A 17777-nucleotide genomic window follows, 5' to 3' on the forward strand; every position below is an offset into this window, starting at 1 on the left:
TACGTAACTGACATGCAAATATATGCTTTCTTAAGGGACATAGAGTTCAATTTGAGTTGAGTTAAATCACAACTAAATAATTGATAAAACGAAAAATATTGTTTGCACCACAAACAAAAAACACTTTCCATCCCAGACTAGCGAACTACATTTTTATTTGCATTTAATTTCAGGTTAAAATCCTAATTTTATTCATTTAGTACCACAAAAGTATTCATCTTAGTATTTTCTATTTCATTCAAGCCTCTGTAAAATATCTCTTACCTTTCTGTGAGCCTTTGGGGTCTTTCAGCTCTTTTTGTGCTTCTTCGATTTTATCTGCAAGACAAAAACAGAAACCACCGTCAGCAGGGAGCGCGGCGGAGCACAGAAGCACACACGGACTCTCGGTCCACAGTGAAGCCAGTGCAGAATGTAACTAATGATTCTGGGGATGCTTCCCACACGGCTGCAGCAGGATGAAGGTCTTTCAAATGAAAAACAGATATTCTTCCATAGCTGTGAGAGAGCGCGCTATTCCATTATGGAAACTACTGTAATCACGTAAGGGGGGCAAGCCTGAGTGCGCACACAATAACACAACCGTGAACGCACACCCACTTAAAGACATAACAGTGTGTGAATGGAGGTCTACACAGGTTAAAGTTTGCAAACAAGTCAATACGGTGGGCTCATTCTCATTACCACAGAGTGAGCTCCAACCCACAGATCAATTTGCATATTCAAATAGCGTTCGCACCCCTCGGGGGGGACAAATTAATTCCAGTCGGGGTCGTTTATACGTCACAATCATCACCCACAATCACGCAGGTGAGGAACCTGTTACTGTCTGAGGCATATGTATGTGTGGGAGGTGACGCTGTATGCACGGTTACTGTAATCAATATTAATTATGTACGCTGGCTCAGTGTGCCGGGAATGTTTTATACACAGCGGAAAAAAAGAGGGTAAAAAAAAAAAAAGTGTAAAAACAACATATTAACAGTAAGTTGACTCAGTTTGTTTTTCTTGTAACCTTGAGCAGCTTTTAGACTTTTTCTCTCCTCAAACAGATTCTGCTGAGCTCTCTGCAGAACACTTTTATTTACTGTAAACTTAACTAATCTGTTTCTTCTGGCAGCAGTAAACAGCATCTCAGGATGTGTTGATTTTTAACTTATGCGCTTCTTTATAGAAAGCTGAAACAATGAGTCTTCCGCGTGTGACATTAGCAGAAAACAGGGGAGCAAATGTACCGCTGCAGCGTGTTTCTGCCCCACATGAGCGCGGAAACTTGACGGAAAAACCGCCCCTGTGAGCCTCCTTTGCCCTGAACATGACATTAAAGTGCAATAAGAGTCCTCGAGGACCAGCGGTTACAGTTTAGTCCTAGATTGCACAAACGTTAATGGAGGGTGAAAGAGGATGTTCTTCTGCGGTTCCCAAAATCACAGTGCGATGCCGGGAATAACCGGAGGAGGGGGCGGACGCGGGCAGGCCAGAGAAGAGGTCAGTAGATTATGTCATCATATGTGTGTGTGTGTGTGTGTGTGTGTTACTGTAGGCACACCCTTCCCCATCTCTCTCTCTCCTCTCTGTGTATATCCCCGGCACACGCCACAGATTACATAATGCGTCCCCACCCCTGTGCTGCCGTGAAGCAAAACAAAGGCACCCTGCCAGCAGAAACACAGCAACTGAGGCTCATGAGGAGCGTGTTTGTTTGTGTGCGTGTCTTTGACAGAAAGGTAGACGGAGAGGTGTGTGTGTGTATGTGTGTCTGGTCTATTTACATATATATGAGCATGTGAACGCCCTCGCCCTCCTACAAAAGAATCAGGTAGGATGTGTTCTCCTGGCACCGGCGCGGTGTTTCTCCGAGAACAGAGGATGCCGAAGCCTCCCTCACGGTGACCACAGCTCGATCTTGCTGCTTCCTCGAGTAAACCTCTGTTGTTGCACCAATTTGAGATAATAAATGCTTACTTTAGCGGTCAGAAGATTCAGAGGTAGATTCAGTGAGCATGTGCTTCATTGTGTGCACAGCCTGCTGCATATGTCTTGTATTAGACCGCACTGGAAAACCGAGGCATAAGTGATTACTGCCCGACAAAAATCTTATTAGTGGTTGTGTATGGTAGCGTAAGCCGCTATAGATCAGATTGCACTTCTTACATAACAAGCCACAAACAAGACCCCTCATGCTGAACGACACCCGTGATGAAGGAAAGCGCCGGAGCACGGAAAAGAACAGGAGCCCAAATGAGTGGAAAAGGACGAGGCAGGAAAAGATTCCGTCCTCTGTGCCCGAGTTATTAAGACAGCAGGGAATGATTATAAGCCCCTTCATATTTCCCTCATTACAGCTGCCGGGGTTGCCGAGGTGGTCCGGGCGACGGCTGCATTATTTCATCTGAAATCTGTGTAATTGTCCTGTAACCGCGGGAAAACAACAAAAGGAATGCACACAAGCGCCGAGAGCCAGAACACATAATGGAACACGACCGCAGAAATTTGAGGGGAAGCAAACACAACTTGCACCGTTTACAAGTGTGGTCTTAAACCAAACAGGGGAAATTACATAATTCGTTGAGAGCTCAAACTCCTACTGAATAATTCTGTACTGTAAGACAAGTCACACTGTAAGTCCTCCTGCCAGAGTTAAAGCTCCTTCCAACCAATAAATGACAAGAGAAATTACCCAGAGCGTTTTGAACCGCTCTCCTGAGGGGCTCTGTGTGCTTAAGCAGGCTTTACGGTAAGCAAAAAGCATCGGAAGTATCGGTAGTCTTTAATAATTTAGCAGAATATGAGTCAGGCCTCTCTGCTGATGTGGCCTCTTACTCAAATCACAAAAGATGTCCAGCTGTTCAGTGTGACTGTTTGGTTATCTTCTCTTTAATAACTCTCCTCCTGACAAACAAGATCCAGATCTCGAGGTGTCCGACTCGTGATCTTTGATCCACACAACGTGATATCTTAAGGATCGGCGAGGAGCACGCAGGGAGGGGCCGGGAGTTTGTGGGCGAGGGATGACTCTCCTCGCCGCTTACTGTCATGACAACCTCCAATCTCTAATACGAATAACCCCCCCTCCCCTCTGTGCATCTTCCAGCCCACTCCTCTCCCTGCTCTGTCGAGGATCAGTGGGAAATGTGATTATTTCTGCCTAGAGGGAACAGAGTGACGTCACCACACAGGAAAACGTGCAGCATCTGAATCCCCCCCACCTGATGTGAATTTACAGGCCGCCGGTTATAAGCGGGGGGGATTCTCAGCGGGAGGGGAAGCCCATCTCTGCTTTAATAAGAGGAGGAGACGGAGAATTATCATAGAAGACGTGCCCGCAGATAGAAACATGATGATAAGCTGGAGAGAAGAAGAGGAAGGGTCTAATAAACTAACTTAATAATAATCAGGGATCCTGTGTATCCTGAGAAAAGCATCACATTTGATTTTAGGAATTTAAGAGTATGAAACACATTTTATGGCCTCTTTTTTGCTTACATTCAGATGTCCAAAGTATTTGCAAATCTACCTATGACTGTGTTCTGTTAGCATTATTGGCTTTAGATGTAAAGACAAGAATGGTTCGCTTAAGACAGAACGATTTTGATGCAAATAAAAATGCCCCTACAATATTTCAAAGTCAGGACAATGCAGTTGAGTCTATTATGTAATCTTAAAGCATGAACACTACGTTGGTGTTCAAAGAATCGCAACACATATTGAATGCAGCTACATCCTCAGCTCCAGCTGGATCACAGACTGATGATGTCTCTGCCCCACGGCTGCCACCGGCCGCTGCTGTGGTTACACGCGCTTAAAGCTCCTGTGTGGAGTTTTTAACCTGCTACCAAACAGACTGAAATTAACACTGATGCCTCTTTAAAACCAACAAAGTCAAACTACACCATCAGCGATAAGATTTCCATATTGTTATTTATATGGCCTGTTAGCGCTGCCAGCTGGTCCGTGTCAGACAAGGGGACACCACAACAAGCTGACTGTTAAAGAAAGCAGGAGGATTGTTTCTGCTACAGAACACAACGTACGCATGTACAGGACAAGATCAGCAAAGAGACAAGGGGTACCTCTTTAACCACAGGGGTCGCCAAGATCGACCCGGAATCAAAGCTCCTCATATGAGCTTTAACCCGTTTCAATGTGCGTTTGTTCTGCTGTGGAAATCGCTTAAAAATTTATTCTAAATAATCAGATTTTAAAAAGTGAACCCTGAACACAACCCCAACCTGCCTTGCTGTAGATTCCCCCTGAGAGCACCCACTTCCCTTTGGCTCGCTAACACCCACCAGGCTCCACGCACCCTCCTCTGTCACTGCCAGCTTGAGACATATTCATATTTTGCTCGACAGCCTGCCCTGCTGGGCCTCAACATGCTGAACGTGCGGCCGTCAAACGGCACCGTGGCAGCTTTTCATGCAGTCCATATGCACCACGCTCTGACGGCTTGGCTCTAACCGTCCCTGCTAGCATGAAGGATGCATGTCCGAGGGGGGAGAGGACGAGCTGTTTTGCTTAAACAGCATCTGTGAGGGTTGAGGTGTCATGAGTGTGCACAACAGTACACCAGCAACATGCCTGAACAACGCCAGGAATACGCCATGTTTAATGTGCTTGGACAAACAGCAGAGGAAGTGTTGGGGGATGAGCTCATTTGCCTGTTTGTTCTCGTTCGGCCGTGATGGATCTGGTTGATGAAACAGTTCGAAATGTGAAGCGAGGAGCAGCCGGGAGCTTTGGGTTTGATGTTTGGACGATAGCAGGTTGGTTGTCTGGGTGCGCTGCCAGCTGGATGTGGACCGCGCAGCGAAGCAAACAAACCAACGCTGTTGTTTAGAGAGGAAAGAGGAGACGAGGAGAGGAGAGATGCCTCAGCAGGCTGAAGATGACGAGATGGGAGTCGGCAGCTGCCCCCTTCTTCCCTGTCACTGTGCGGGAGGGAGATGGAGATTATGTAACTCGAGCACCTCCACCAGCCTGCTGTACACACCCGGCTGCGTGCAAACACACACACTCACATCAAACACACCCTCGCACTGGCTGATGCATTCTTAGAACAATGACTAACAAGGACATTTTTCAGTAAACAAAAAACAGACACGACGAGCAGAGTGAAGCCGAACGTGGAGAAATCAACTGTTTGAGTCATTTTCAGGCTGAAAAAGAGCAAATTCCCTCGTTCAGGGTCTCATTTGTGAGGACTGGATTCTTTGCTTGATCTGATGTGGAAGTGAGCTGAAAATAAGCACATTTTAGGGCATTTTTTAAGCTTTGTGACTTTGTACAAAGCAGCAGGCTGATAAGCGAGTCGATAAGTTTGTTGCAGCCCTGCTTCAATGAAAAGCTGAAGCGACTTGTTCGGTAACCGGTTAGTTAATTACAATGGAATTCATCTGCAACAATTCTGATATGTTGATGGATACATTAAGGCTGGCCGCACACGTGACGACAAGTAATGATAGTGTTCCTGTGGTGCGTGGAGAGCAACGATATGACCAAACCAGCACAACACACACCAACACATTCATTCACCAACAAACAGAGTCTGGCCGTCAACACTGGAAACTTTGCCAAATCTCTCAGCGTCAAACAAGACTTCAGAGTAAACAAACATGGCAGACCACAGGCGATGATAGTTTTTGGACTTTTTTACTGAAAGTTTTACAAAGAAAAAACTGGATGAAGCGGTGGAGACATGGAGGCAAGAACATGAGCTGTACATGTTACTTTATGCTTCACGTTTGCCGCCATGGCTGCGGTTGTTGTGCCTCCGTCTCCAGCAGTGTTGCCAACTGTTTTCCAATGAAAGTAGCACAATCTCCAAATGACACCATACGCTAATTTGCATGTACATATACGTCATCACGTATTCATTTGGCCAGCCCCACACCAACCCTGACTCCCTGCGCAGTGCTGCAAACATGGGAATGAATTACAACAATATATTTCACTGGTCTGACAAAGTCCCTAAATTTGTCGCTAGTTGCTTTTTAGAAAACAAGTCGCAGAGAGGGTCTGAAACTCGCTGGTCTCCAGTCGTAAACATTAAACATATTCAATATTTACGACTTGAAATCAGTGCGGTCACATGGTTCTTCCGAACAGCTCGGGGGGGGAAGTAAAATCACTCTTAACATCCCTCACAGCTCGGGAACATCTGAGCATAGAACCATCAAAACATCTGGACTTGTGTCTAAAGGGGGGAATCATTATCACGAGTATTTACCCCACATTCAGCAGTTTTTAAAGCAAAATGATGTTGGTTTAGTTTGTCTTATAACAGAATCTGTTTTGTCTTAATTTGAGGCTGTCAATAAGCTTCTCGTGATAGGAAGATATTTCCCCACCAAAACCTTCAGTGATTGACGAGGTATTTGGCAGATTGATAAATAACAAAAATAACTTTAAGCCACCGTCACAAACAAGGACACTGAACATCATGAAAGCAGCATTTAGGACTAAAAATGACTTAAAGCTGAAATGACTGGTTGGCAACAATCAAACACATCAGTGGTTGCAGATTTAGTTTCTGGTGATTATGTCACCAAACACCTGCTGGTTCCAGTCTCTCAGACTGAGTCCTGGCTGCTGTCCTTCCTTATGACAGTAAATTAAACCTAAGTGAGTTTTGGATTGTTTTTCAGACAAAATCTCGAAACAGCACGCTGAAATCTGGGCGCTCCTGGACATTTATTTCTTCTTTTTGAAGACCAAACTAATCGATAAAGCCTTCGTTTTGTTTTCCCTTTTCTTTGTCTTTTAAATCAAATCAAAAAATTCTTCATACGATAACTATTTCTAAACAAAGACGTCTCCTCCCATGATAGCCACAAACAGCTGGGACATGAATGAGCAGAACTCCTCGTCACCTTTAAGAGAAGTCTGTCGATCAGATCTCTCCTCCCGCGGCCTGCGGAGGAGACGCAGCGTTTCCGCCTCCCTCAGCAGCTGAGCCCAGCAATAAGCGACCATAAGGGCTACTGTCAGCATCTGACACACTCTTTATCTTCACGGACACACCCGAGCAAAGAGACTCCCGACGGCCTCCGGGGAGATGAACCGGTCTGAAAGCAGAGCCGAGACTCACAAAGGGGGGCGAGAGTTACAGGAAGTGCAGCGGCGTAACCGTGGACAGACGATGATGCAGAGCAGAGGAATCCCCACCCCCACCCCCACCCCCGCCCCGACATACCGAGAGTGTCCCATTACCCTGCAGTCCATCATCATCAGCTGGCCCGGAGGAAGGAGCGATAACAACTCTCTTCTGCCTCTACTTCCTCGTATTAGTCTGACTGTGAGCTGGAGTGAGTCGCTCCATCAGATCTAATCTCCACAGAGGAACAGAGATAAAGAGAATGACGGGAGGATGAAACATGGAGACGGGGGGGGGCTGTAAAAGTGCAGACATGGTGTCTCCTTAAAAGTGCTTAATTCAGTCAGAATATTTCTCGACTACAAGAGTCAGCAAACAGCAACTGAACATAGTTTCACTTGTCAGTAGGGTTGTATGAAGCCCGCATAATAAAAATCCTCACAGGTGACATAATGTCAGTCGCAGGAGGGAAGCCACCGGGCTTTCTTCAGGCACACTCGCCTATTAATATTGATGTTTTTTACGAGAGGTGTCCTGATTCAATAAAGACGTTATAAACTAAATCCTTGTCTCGGTGCGAGTGTGCCTGAAGAAAGCCCAGCGGCTTCCCTCCTTCCACGGTTCACTTTTTAGCCTTCAAGAGCACCTGGCATTCACCTGGAGTTTGACAAACGTGAGCACCTAGCATTCCTCTTTTTCTAGTTCGACATAGTTTCAGTATTTGAGTGCCTTAACTGTTACACAGGCCACTGACCCAGTAAAGCTTCCCCTGACTGCAAGAACTTGCTTGTGAAAACACCGTTTATATAAGTTGAGATTGGAACAGTATGTCGAAAATAAAACGGCACATTCAAAGGCGTCACTTTGAATTCTTGCAACTTGCGACAGGATCTTTTTGAGGGCTGCAACTAAAAGTTATAATTTTTAATGATATTTGTTTCAATATAATGAGAAATGTTTATGATAATTACAGTTTCTTTAAGTCCCAGGTGCTTAAATGTCTCTCCGTTGTCTGACCAAGCACCCAAAAGCAGCGTTAAGTCTGCAGCACTGACTTTAAAAACTGTGAAGTACATCCTGTTCAGGGTCTCGGGGTCGCTGACACTTGGAGACTGACAACCTTTCACGCTCACATTCAAACCTACGGGCAATTTTAGAGTCACCAATGAAGCTAACGAGCATGTCTTTGGCCTGTGTGGGGGAGGCCGGAGTACCCGGAGAGAGCCCACGCATGCACGGGGAGAACATGCAAACTCCACACAGAAAGGCCCTGTTCGTCTGAGCCAGGACTCGAGCTTAGGAACCTTCTCGCTTTGAGGCAACAGCTGCAGCTGTGATCAGCCAATATTTAATGTATATAAAAACATGATTGTAAGTCTGATACTGATTATATAACCTGCAGGTACACAAACAAAAAGGTATCATATCCACGCTTGAATCATAAATGGTCCTCAGCCCTCACACAGACAAAGAACAACAAGGAGTGAGGTAGCAGGTCTGGTGTTCCTAAAATCACTCTGGAGCGCTGGAGCATCTCTCTGCAGCAGGAGATCCGCTGCTGACTGCTAAACATCGGATGGAGGGAGAGACGGAGGCAGCGTTCGGGGCTGTTTACCTCCACTGGGGGCGGAAGGGGGGGTTGTTTTTGTGAGGCAGCGTGTTGAACGGGAAGGTATGAGTTAAAAAAAAGGAGCTTTAACTGGAGCTGTGGGGCAGCCGCTTTAAATAATGTAAGAAGAGAACAAACACTTTCTGTAACATCAGTGACAGTAATTAAAGGACGCGTTAAGAGGCAAAGTTATTCCTCCGTCCTCGTAATCATTCGTGACGAGTGCAAATGCCAAGTCGACCACTGAAATATTGATCCTCCTGCACACACACACACACACACACACACACACAGACAAAGACAGTGGTTTGGTGCGGTTTCTGTACAGTACTGCTGCTGCCCCCGCAGGAAGCTGTAGGTGGAAGAAGCAGCAGACTGGAGGCCACTGATTATTGGGACTGCGTGGGCACCCTTGTGAAAAATTGATATAACGAGAAATCCACTGGGTGGGTAGACGAGTGCGTGTGTTAGTGCGTGTGTAGGGGGTTTAATGGTGCAGGTGGGGAGATGGATGTGAATATTACCTCTTGTATCTTTTTCAGACCACGCACACATTTACCCCCCCCCAAAACCAGGAATCTTCCTGCACCAAAATAGATGAAACGGAGCCAGACTGCAAACACACAACAGGCGAGCAGAGCCAGCAAACACTAAATAATAACGTCTTCCCCTCACAGCTGCAAATAAAGGAAGGTGTGACGCCTCTAAAGACGGATTTCTTTCAGATTTAGCCGTTTTGTTCCTATGAATTGGCTCATTTTTAACCCTTTAATTCCAAACTTTGGTGCCACAGATTCAGTCTGAGGGGTCTCGAGATCATTAACAGGATATTAAAGCAGCATAAACGACACTAAATTCAACTGGTTCATTTGAGCTTCAGCCTTTTAAAGATTCATTCAGACACAAACGGGGACAGAAATCACTCGGGGGTAAACATGCTCTCATGTGGTTACAAATTACACCGAACATTTTACCGGAGTAAATATTTGTCGAGCATTTCTTTGATCCTAAAGGCACAATTTTGCTTTTACTTGTAGGTCATCTCTCCTCTGGTCACACATAATCGGACTCCTGCTGCTTCAGGGAGCGGGCTCTTTCAGAATAAAGGTGTAGCTCACAGTGTTCTGACCGGACCCGATCTTATGTCTTGATACATTTAGTTTTTTCTTAACTTATTATTTTTGCTTAATGTCACAATTATTTTAAATGTTTTGAACGCTCTGTTTTTAACTGTGTAACGCACTTTGACTATTAATAAGATGCTCAGGTTTGTTCTGATACCTAAAAACAAACTGAACTGAATTTGATTTAAATTTTAAAGGAGCAAAATGACGGTGGGGACGCGGTGACTTAGGTGTGTAGTTGTTATGTGATGTTCCAGTGTGTAACACCGGTAACACCTCTACAGCAGCGAGTCCTCTCTGAGGTTAAACTCGTCGCTGTTGCTCGACAAACTGTTTATAGCAGATTATAAGAGGTCACCTTCAAGCAACGAGGTGTCACAAGCAAAACAAGTTACAAAACACTGATTTAGTCTGCATTGAAAACACACTCAATTTCCCAGAATCCAAAGCAACGTCTTTGTGAATGTTTTCTCTGACTGAAAGTGTAAAACAAATGAATTCAGGTCACTATGATATAAAACAGAGAAGACGTGGAAGCATTCAAATAAAGCACCACTCTGACAAAAACGACTCAATAAAAGCATCTAAATCTCAGTCAAGTAAAAGTGTGCAGGTATAGTCAGGAAGGAGTGCTACAAGTATGAGAAGTAAAAGAAGTTTAGGCAATAAAATGGACTGGTAATGCTGTTATATAATGTTATTAATACATTATCATTTCTGATGCATTTATGTGCCAGCAGGATTTTACTGTTGCATTCAAATACAGTTGTTTTTTTGTAACATTTGAGAAACTAAAAACAGGAAAGAAGGATGACTAGTTCCCAAAGAGTTGCAGATTAATTTTCAGATGATCAACAGCTCAACATAGTTATTAGACGTCTTGTTTGAACTCTATTATTATCTAGTAGGAGGTCGTTCCATCTTTTCCAATGCATCATATTTTAAAAGTTCTTTTTGTGTTTCGCAGGTAAAATCTTAATCTATAAAATAAAACCTGGAACTGTAACAGTCAGAGAAATACAGTGGTGAGTGATGAAAAAGAAAATAATAAAGTTGAAGTGTCGTAAATGTTCGTTATCATCAAAGTCATTACAGCTCCGACACGCTGAACTCTGAACACCTCCTCCCGTCACAGCCCGAGCCTGAACGTTTCAGAGGAGACGTTAATCAGTCACTGTAAAAATCAGCAGCGAGCCCTCAACCGTGCACAAACGCACGCTCATCTCCCTGCGGAGGTAAAAGTGGAAGTAAAACAAGCTGCACGTCAAACTGCATCCAGTCAGCGTGTCGAGTTCCCATCAGGCGAGGGAGCCATGACACAGAACGAACTGCTGCACTGCCGGCCGACAGGAAGCACGTTTCACTCGTTCGAAAACAAACTCTGCAAACACACAGTCAGACGTGGGAAGCGGGAGTTTGATCTATTAGTTTCATAATCACAAATCTACTCTTATTTTAATTTCAGTGTTTGAATCTTTCAAGTAACAAACCCCCTCTTGTTTCAGCCTCTAACATGTTTCTTATCTTTGTTTATATGACGCTAAATGACTATTAGAATATTAGTCATCAAAGTTGTTAAACCGCAAAGTTAACTATTCAGTAGCTGCTCCGGAGCTTTCAGCAAAGTTTTAAATCAACAAGTAATCACACTTTCAAATGTTACACTTTGTTTTTTTTGTGCATTACAGAGACAGGACATGTTTTGCTTTAAAGGTGCTGGTAGGCTGATTCTGTCGCACTTATGCTAAGCTAAGTGCTTAATGGCACTTGTTACATGTATTTACCGAACAGCATGAAAGAAAAACTCCATCTATTTGTAATCTCTACCTCTTATCCTGTTCAGGGTCACGGGGGGGGTTGAGCCTATCCCAGCTATGATTGGGCGAGAGGCGGGACTGATCACCTGTCAATCACAGAGCTGACACACAAAGATGGGCAACTTTTTCTGCCCACATTCACACCTACAAGCAATTTCAGAGCAACTTTTTCTGGACTGTGGGAGGAAGCTAGAGTACCCGGAGGGAGCCCACGCATGCACGGGGAGAACACGCAGACCCCACACAGAAAGGCCCGCTAGGTCCGGGCAAGGAACCTTCCTGCTGTGAGGCGACAACGCCAACAACTGCCCGACAGAAAAGCTCATTTAAGAGCAGTCGCCTTGAGCCTGACATTTTCTGTACTAAACAATGATTAGACAAAACAGATCAGACAATAATGAAGAAAGCTGTTAGCTGCAGCCGTGTTTAAAAAACTATGCACGATGTTTAAAGCTCAAAGCTCAACGTTCAACAGATCCGACAGAAAATCAAGTTTGCCAGCTGCAATCTTCGTGGTAGTAATAAATAAGAGTAATAAAAAAGTCAAACCTTGTCACAAATTAAAGCCAGGATTTTTACTTCAGTGTGTTAGCATGGAGCAGCCGGGCGTCCCTCAGGGCTCGTCACATTAAAACTGAAAGCAGAGCTTTCCTCAGCTGAGGGATCTGGATTTAAAAACAGCAATAACAAAAGAAGAAATACAACTACATTCACAACACGCCGGCTCCCTCAGGCCGGACTGTCCCTCTGCCCACTTGTTGTTGGTTACTGTGGCGACACGTTTGAGCGACAGCTCACTGACTGCTTCCTGTCAGAGTCGTTCACTTTGACGAGAGCTGTCGTGTTCAGTTGGATGAAAGCAGAGATGTCGCTCTGCTTCTTTAAGTAGAAGTCAAAAACACAAGACTGCAGCTGCACACACACTGACCTCAATCTCACCACTGACACACTCAAGTCTCACTCAGACGCTTTACAGCTCCACCTAACGCAGGATATCTGAGAGAACTTGTTCCAAGTGTTTCACAACAGGACAAAATGTTCACTTCTTACCCGGGACCCAGCCGATGTTTCATGCCGCAAACACTCCGAAGCTCCTTTTGTCCGCGAACAAAAGGCGAGCGGAGAAAGAACAACAAGTGCACACACACTCCTGTGTCAACACGAGCAGTCACAAGTGTGCGTTTCCGCTCTGTCAGCTGTGGCTGTGCAGCGGGGCGGGGCCAGCAGTTTCCTCAGAATAATGTGACGAGGAGGGGAATTCCTGTAAGGCCCAGGAAGTGAGACGGAGAGGGGGGAGGAGGAGGGGGGGAGGCCTGCCCTGACAGAGCCGGCCAAGTGACGTCACTTAAACCGGCTTTGGCACCCTCCAGGGGATCCTTCTCCCGCTCTCCCTCCCTCCCTGTGTTTGTGTCGGGAGGGAGAGGAATTTAATGTGCCCTGCCAACCGCTGATTGCCCAACAGCTCGCTCACCGGGTCAGGAGGTGTTTACGGGGGGAAGAGCTAATCTTTTTACCTCCAGCTCCTCTCTCTGTTCCTTTTCAACAAGCAGGTTGCACCATAACAAGTGTTTGGTTTCACTTTGCTTTAGTGTGTTTTATACGACCTAAACTTCTGACAGAGTCCCGTCAGACACGTTCGCTTAGCTTTAACTGTTTACTTTAGCTCTTTAATGAAATAGTTTATCGTTGAGACTGAAATATTTACATTTTATAAACCTTAAGGCAAAGTGTTAGAGAGACTGGCACACAAGTTTGAAGACATAAAAAAACATCTGCTTTGAATAATAATTTAGGTTTTTCAATAAAAACTTCCTTTAGCTTGTTTATATATCTTAAAATTACTGTACATCCTCTTATCACTGGAAAAACTCTTTCTATGAATTCGCAAATAGAAAGTTTCCACATCATATTGTGCAAGTTTTCGAGCTGCAAAAATGTGTCAACTGACAAAAATGATCCGGCCACAGTTTGGATGATCAATTTAACATTCCCGTGTTTGTTTTGAGGACAGTTAAAATCTCTAAGATCTGTTTCGTTTTCTTTGGCGATAAACGGTAATTGCAGGAGCACACTTCCCAGATATCCAGACAGTGTTGCATGTGTGACTGTTTGCCTTCATCTGAGCGTCGAGTTTGTTTCTTTTTCTTTGGATTTTCACTTATTTTTGAAGTTGCATCTGTAGTCATCCATCTTTTCTTTGTTTGTTCAGCCAAAGTAGATTACTGTTTACTCACAACAGAACGGAAAAGCAGCCGCTTAGCTCCGCCTACCCTCTCTGGCAGACCAACCACTGCTGGCTGATGGAAAACGCGTCACTAACTGGGCGACACTTGTGATTAATTTCCACCAAAGTCGCCACAGACACCCAGTCTGTAATACTGCAAATGCAAAGGCTTTCATCAGTGGGCCATAGGCTCAATCACCATTGTGTTACCTCATTTAGCGTTAGATAGTGACTTAACAGACATTTATTTACATGAAAATCTTCCAGATTATTACTTTAAAAGTTACATTTTGCTGAGTTTTTGTCATAATTAATAGCCAGATTAATATTTTGAGGTTTTGGATCAAAGCTCAGACAAAATACGCAGCTTCGAGATTCCATATTTGGCAAATAAGCAATAAAATTACAGGATTCACTGATAATCAAAACAATTTGAGTCGCCTTGGTAATTTGCGTCCCGCACTACAAATGGCCGTCAAACTTTCAACCTTAAGCAGATGAAATCAAAGCAGCAGGGCTGACCCATAAAATAACTCAAAGCATCAGCTGATAAAGCTTCCACTTTATCCGCCGATGATCAGCACCCCCGGCTGTAAATGAGTCTCAGAATGACCCTTCAGTGTTCTTCATTCACAAGGTTTTTAATGGGAAGCCGAATTATCCGCAGAGATCTCCTCCTCGCAAAAACAAACTGATAAAATCTGTATTTTTTGGATGCTCTCTGGCGGGGCTTAAGGGGGCTGAGAGCGCAGCTGCAGGTAGCTTTATCTCACTGACTAACATCCTTGATTCGGTTATACAATATAGTAGCTAAAATGATGAAGAAATAGTCCCTGCTTCTGGAAACGTGATAAACGTGCGTCGCACATGTAAAGCCTGAGGGTCATGTAGGCTGAAAGAGGAGTTTGCCTCCCTTAAAGCCCTCAGTGGCAAAAACTGAAGCTTAAATATCCAAATAACAATTAGTAAAACATATTTAGGCTAAAGGGGAACTCATTTCTTTCCTCTCTTGTTTTCGTCAGGCCTCTGACTTCCTTCTTTGGATAATAATAAAGCTGAATTTGACTTTATATTAAGCTCTGGAAATGTCCTACACATGTAAAGTTTTCTTCCTGTATCTTAAAAACAACATCACACTGCTGTTCTTTATCTGCGCTGAGTAAACCCAAGGAGACACCCAGCAGCAACTTTGGTTTTCTTTTTAACTCACAAAAGAAAGAAACACTCAAGGCTGCGTGTGGGCGCGAAACCAAGGGCCTGGAAGTGGCCGTGAGAATTCTTAAAGTCAGCATTAAATTGTGCCACCGAGTCGAAGCTCTTGTCAGCTGACGGTAACAGGCTGAGATAAAGCTGCAGGGTTAGAGTCAGAAACAGACTGAAAGTCACCGTATGTGTGTGAGTGTGTGAGAGAGAGCTTTTAAAAAGGGCCTGGGTCGATATTTAAAGGAGGGGATTCACCCGCTCGGGGCAGACAGGCTGACAATGACGAGCGCTCGGCCTGCTGCGTTACATAAACACGACTCGCCGGGTGTTAAATGACAGAAGCGTCTCCCTGAGTGACGCTCGCTTGTTGAACGATTCACTTGCCCGGAACAAAGAGGAAGCTCCCTCCGCTTTATTCTTGCTTCAGTCATTACGGGGAATTCTTTGGGTTTTACAGTTGGGCCGCAGAAGAGGTTCAGAAAGTCAGATGAATATTTATCCAACAAACAGCGCGACCGAGCACTTTCTGCAGCGTCACTGCAAAAAGTCCAGAAGACAAATACTCCAAACTCCAGCGTCAACACCGCGCTCTGTAATTAGGCCGACCAGAGCAACAGCATGAAGCTGGTGTTGGCGTGTTACAGCAAAAATAAGCACTGACTCACTGAGGTGGCTCAGAATCTCTACTGTTCTTAAAAATGACATAAAGGGGACGTCCCTGCAAACACGGCCTGGTGTGTGTCAGGGCCACGCAGGACGCGCTGTCTCATCCCTGTGGGAACATCTGAGTTAATGACAGCTGAGCCGGTGATAATGCAACAGAGCCTGAATGAAGTAATCCAGCTAGTAACCTCTAATACCCGGCCCTGTGCGTGTCTGTGTGTGTGTGTGTGTGTCGGGTGTCCATTAGGTTAAAGATGTCTGCAAACACACATAATCAGGGGAAACACACACACACACACACACACACACACACACACACTCATCCTCGGTCATTCAGGCAGACAATAGTCATGAAGTGAACTGGTTTTGTTGCCAGTCCTCTCTGCGTACAAGCAGACGCCCACGCTGACCCCTTCATACTCTGAATACCAAACTGTAACCGATCCACGAGTGGAGGGCCGACAAATAAAGAAGCTCCATTTAACTTTCATTATATTTATATTCAGAAAACTGCAGACAAAAACTTTTTATCTCAGCCTCATTTGTTAAAACTTTAATGCATGCAGTCGTACGCAAAGGAAACATTCAGGCGCTGCTTTTTTGCCAAAATGGAACAAAACCGTCAAACTGCAATATTACAGTCTCTATTATAGTTTGTGCCTTTCTAAGCTACTCAACTACATTTGTCTGACGGCGACTTCAGCTTTTATTCTTTTCAAGTTCAGGTTGTGTAAAGAAAAAACACATACGCTTATAGATAATAGTGTCGACATTTCAGATGTCTCAGAGTGGTTTTCAGATCCACCATGGAGACATTTACCCTCCAAAATTCTCACTTTTCTTTTTGTGTAAGTATCTATTACTTATTCAATACTTGAAAAAAAAAATAATTTAAGAGATACAAATTTAAACTCAGTTTTTTCCTCTCATTAATCACGTCACGACCGCTCAGATTTGAGATAAATCATTTAAAACTTGTTCCACAGCCGAGGGCAACAGTTAAGTCTTCAAACGCAACCACTTAATGTCAGTATATATTACAAAACTAAGGAAAAAATGATCAAACTTTACTTTCTTGTTGAGATTGTCTAACATGCTACTGCAGCCTGATTGTGAGTCCAATCTGGCCCAAAGTTAACAGGACTCTTCCTTGGTCCTTGCTGCACTCTTCCACCAAGTTTCATGGAAATCAGGCGAGTAGTTTTTCTGTAATCCTTCTGACCAACAGACAAACAGCACAGAAACCTCCTTGGCAGATGTAATAATACATCAGTCCCAGGGCACATTTTTATAAGAGAACAAGTACTTCAACTTTAGTACGTGTCACTGATAATCTTTATGTCCATTCACTTAAGTAGGGTTATGACTTTACTTCAAAGTATTCCTACTTTTACACCAGTAAAGGGTCAAGTTACCGCTTCCCCCTCCGCTAAATTCCAACTACTCAGGGCCATTTATCGTGAAATTGTCATCAATTCCAGAGAAGCCTGAACAGCCCTCAGCAGCAACAGATTAAAACTCAGAGGCAGTGATGAAACCAGAGGAACCCAACACACTTCTGTCCAATAAGTTCCTTCCTGGTGGCAGATGTTGCTCTGGTGTCTCCGTCTCTAATCACAGGGACAGCCTCGCTACGGGAGGAAACACTATTAAATCCTGCGAGCCTTCTAGGAAAAGAGACGACTCTTAATTAGATCTGGAGCTTATGAGAATGAGTACAGTGGGAGGCAGTGGGTGTAACAAAAGGCCGTGAGCCTGTACAGGAAATAAGGATCTAAGATGTACACAAGGTCATTGATCACGTTACCAAACAGCATCAGGATCCCGCTGAGGCTCAGCTTCTGTATTCGTGCTGCCTCTCACCTGTTCTCTGCCTCCTCCCTCCTCCTTCCTGCTGTTCAGACCGCAAAACAGACTCAAATCTTAACCATCATAAACTCCTCTATTCGCTGCCTCCCTCTGTCACCCCCCAGGGGAGGAGCTGAGATGTTACTGAGAGCTGTTGTGATCACTGTATGTGTGTATGTGAAGTGCTTTTGTG

The 17777-nt window shown here is 44.5% G+C and overlaps 1 protein-coding gene across 2 annotated transcripts in view; it reads right to left on the bottom strand.

The window, feature by feature from the left end:
- hivep1 (HIVEP zinc finger 1) overlaps nucleotides 1–17777 on the bottom strand; it is a 56967-nt gene that overhangs the window by 12386 nt on the left and 26804 nt on the right. For both annotated transcript variants that reach the window (XM_069680999.1, XM_069680998.1), the window contains exon 2: nucleotides 265–318. In XM_069680999.1, coding sequence (XP_069537100.1) covers nucleotides 265–318 — 54 coding nt within the window. The remainder of the gene's footprint in view (nucleotides 1–264; nucleotides 319–17777) is intronic.

This window comes from Semicossyphus pulcher, unplaced genomic scaffold (genome assembly GCF_022749685.1).
Source record: "Semicossyphus pulcher isolate SPU_LCO1_2020_fin unplaced genomic scaffold, fSemPul1.0.p SCAF_5, whole genome shotgun sequence".
Taxonomy (NCBI): Eukaryota; Metazoa; Chordata; class Actinopteri; order Labriformes; family Labridae; genus Semicossyphus; species Semicossyphus pulcher.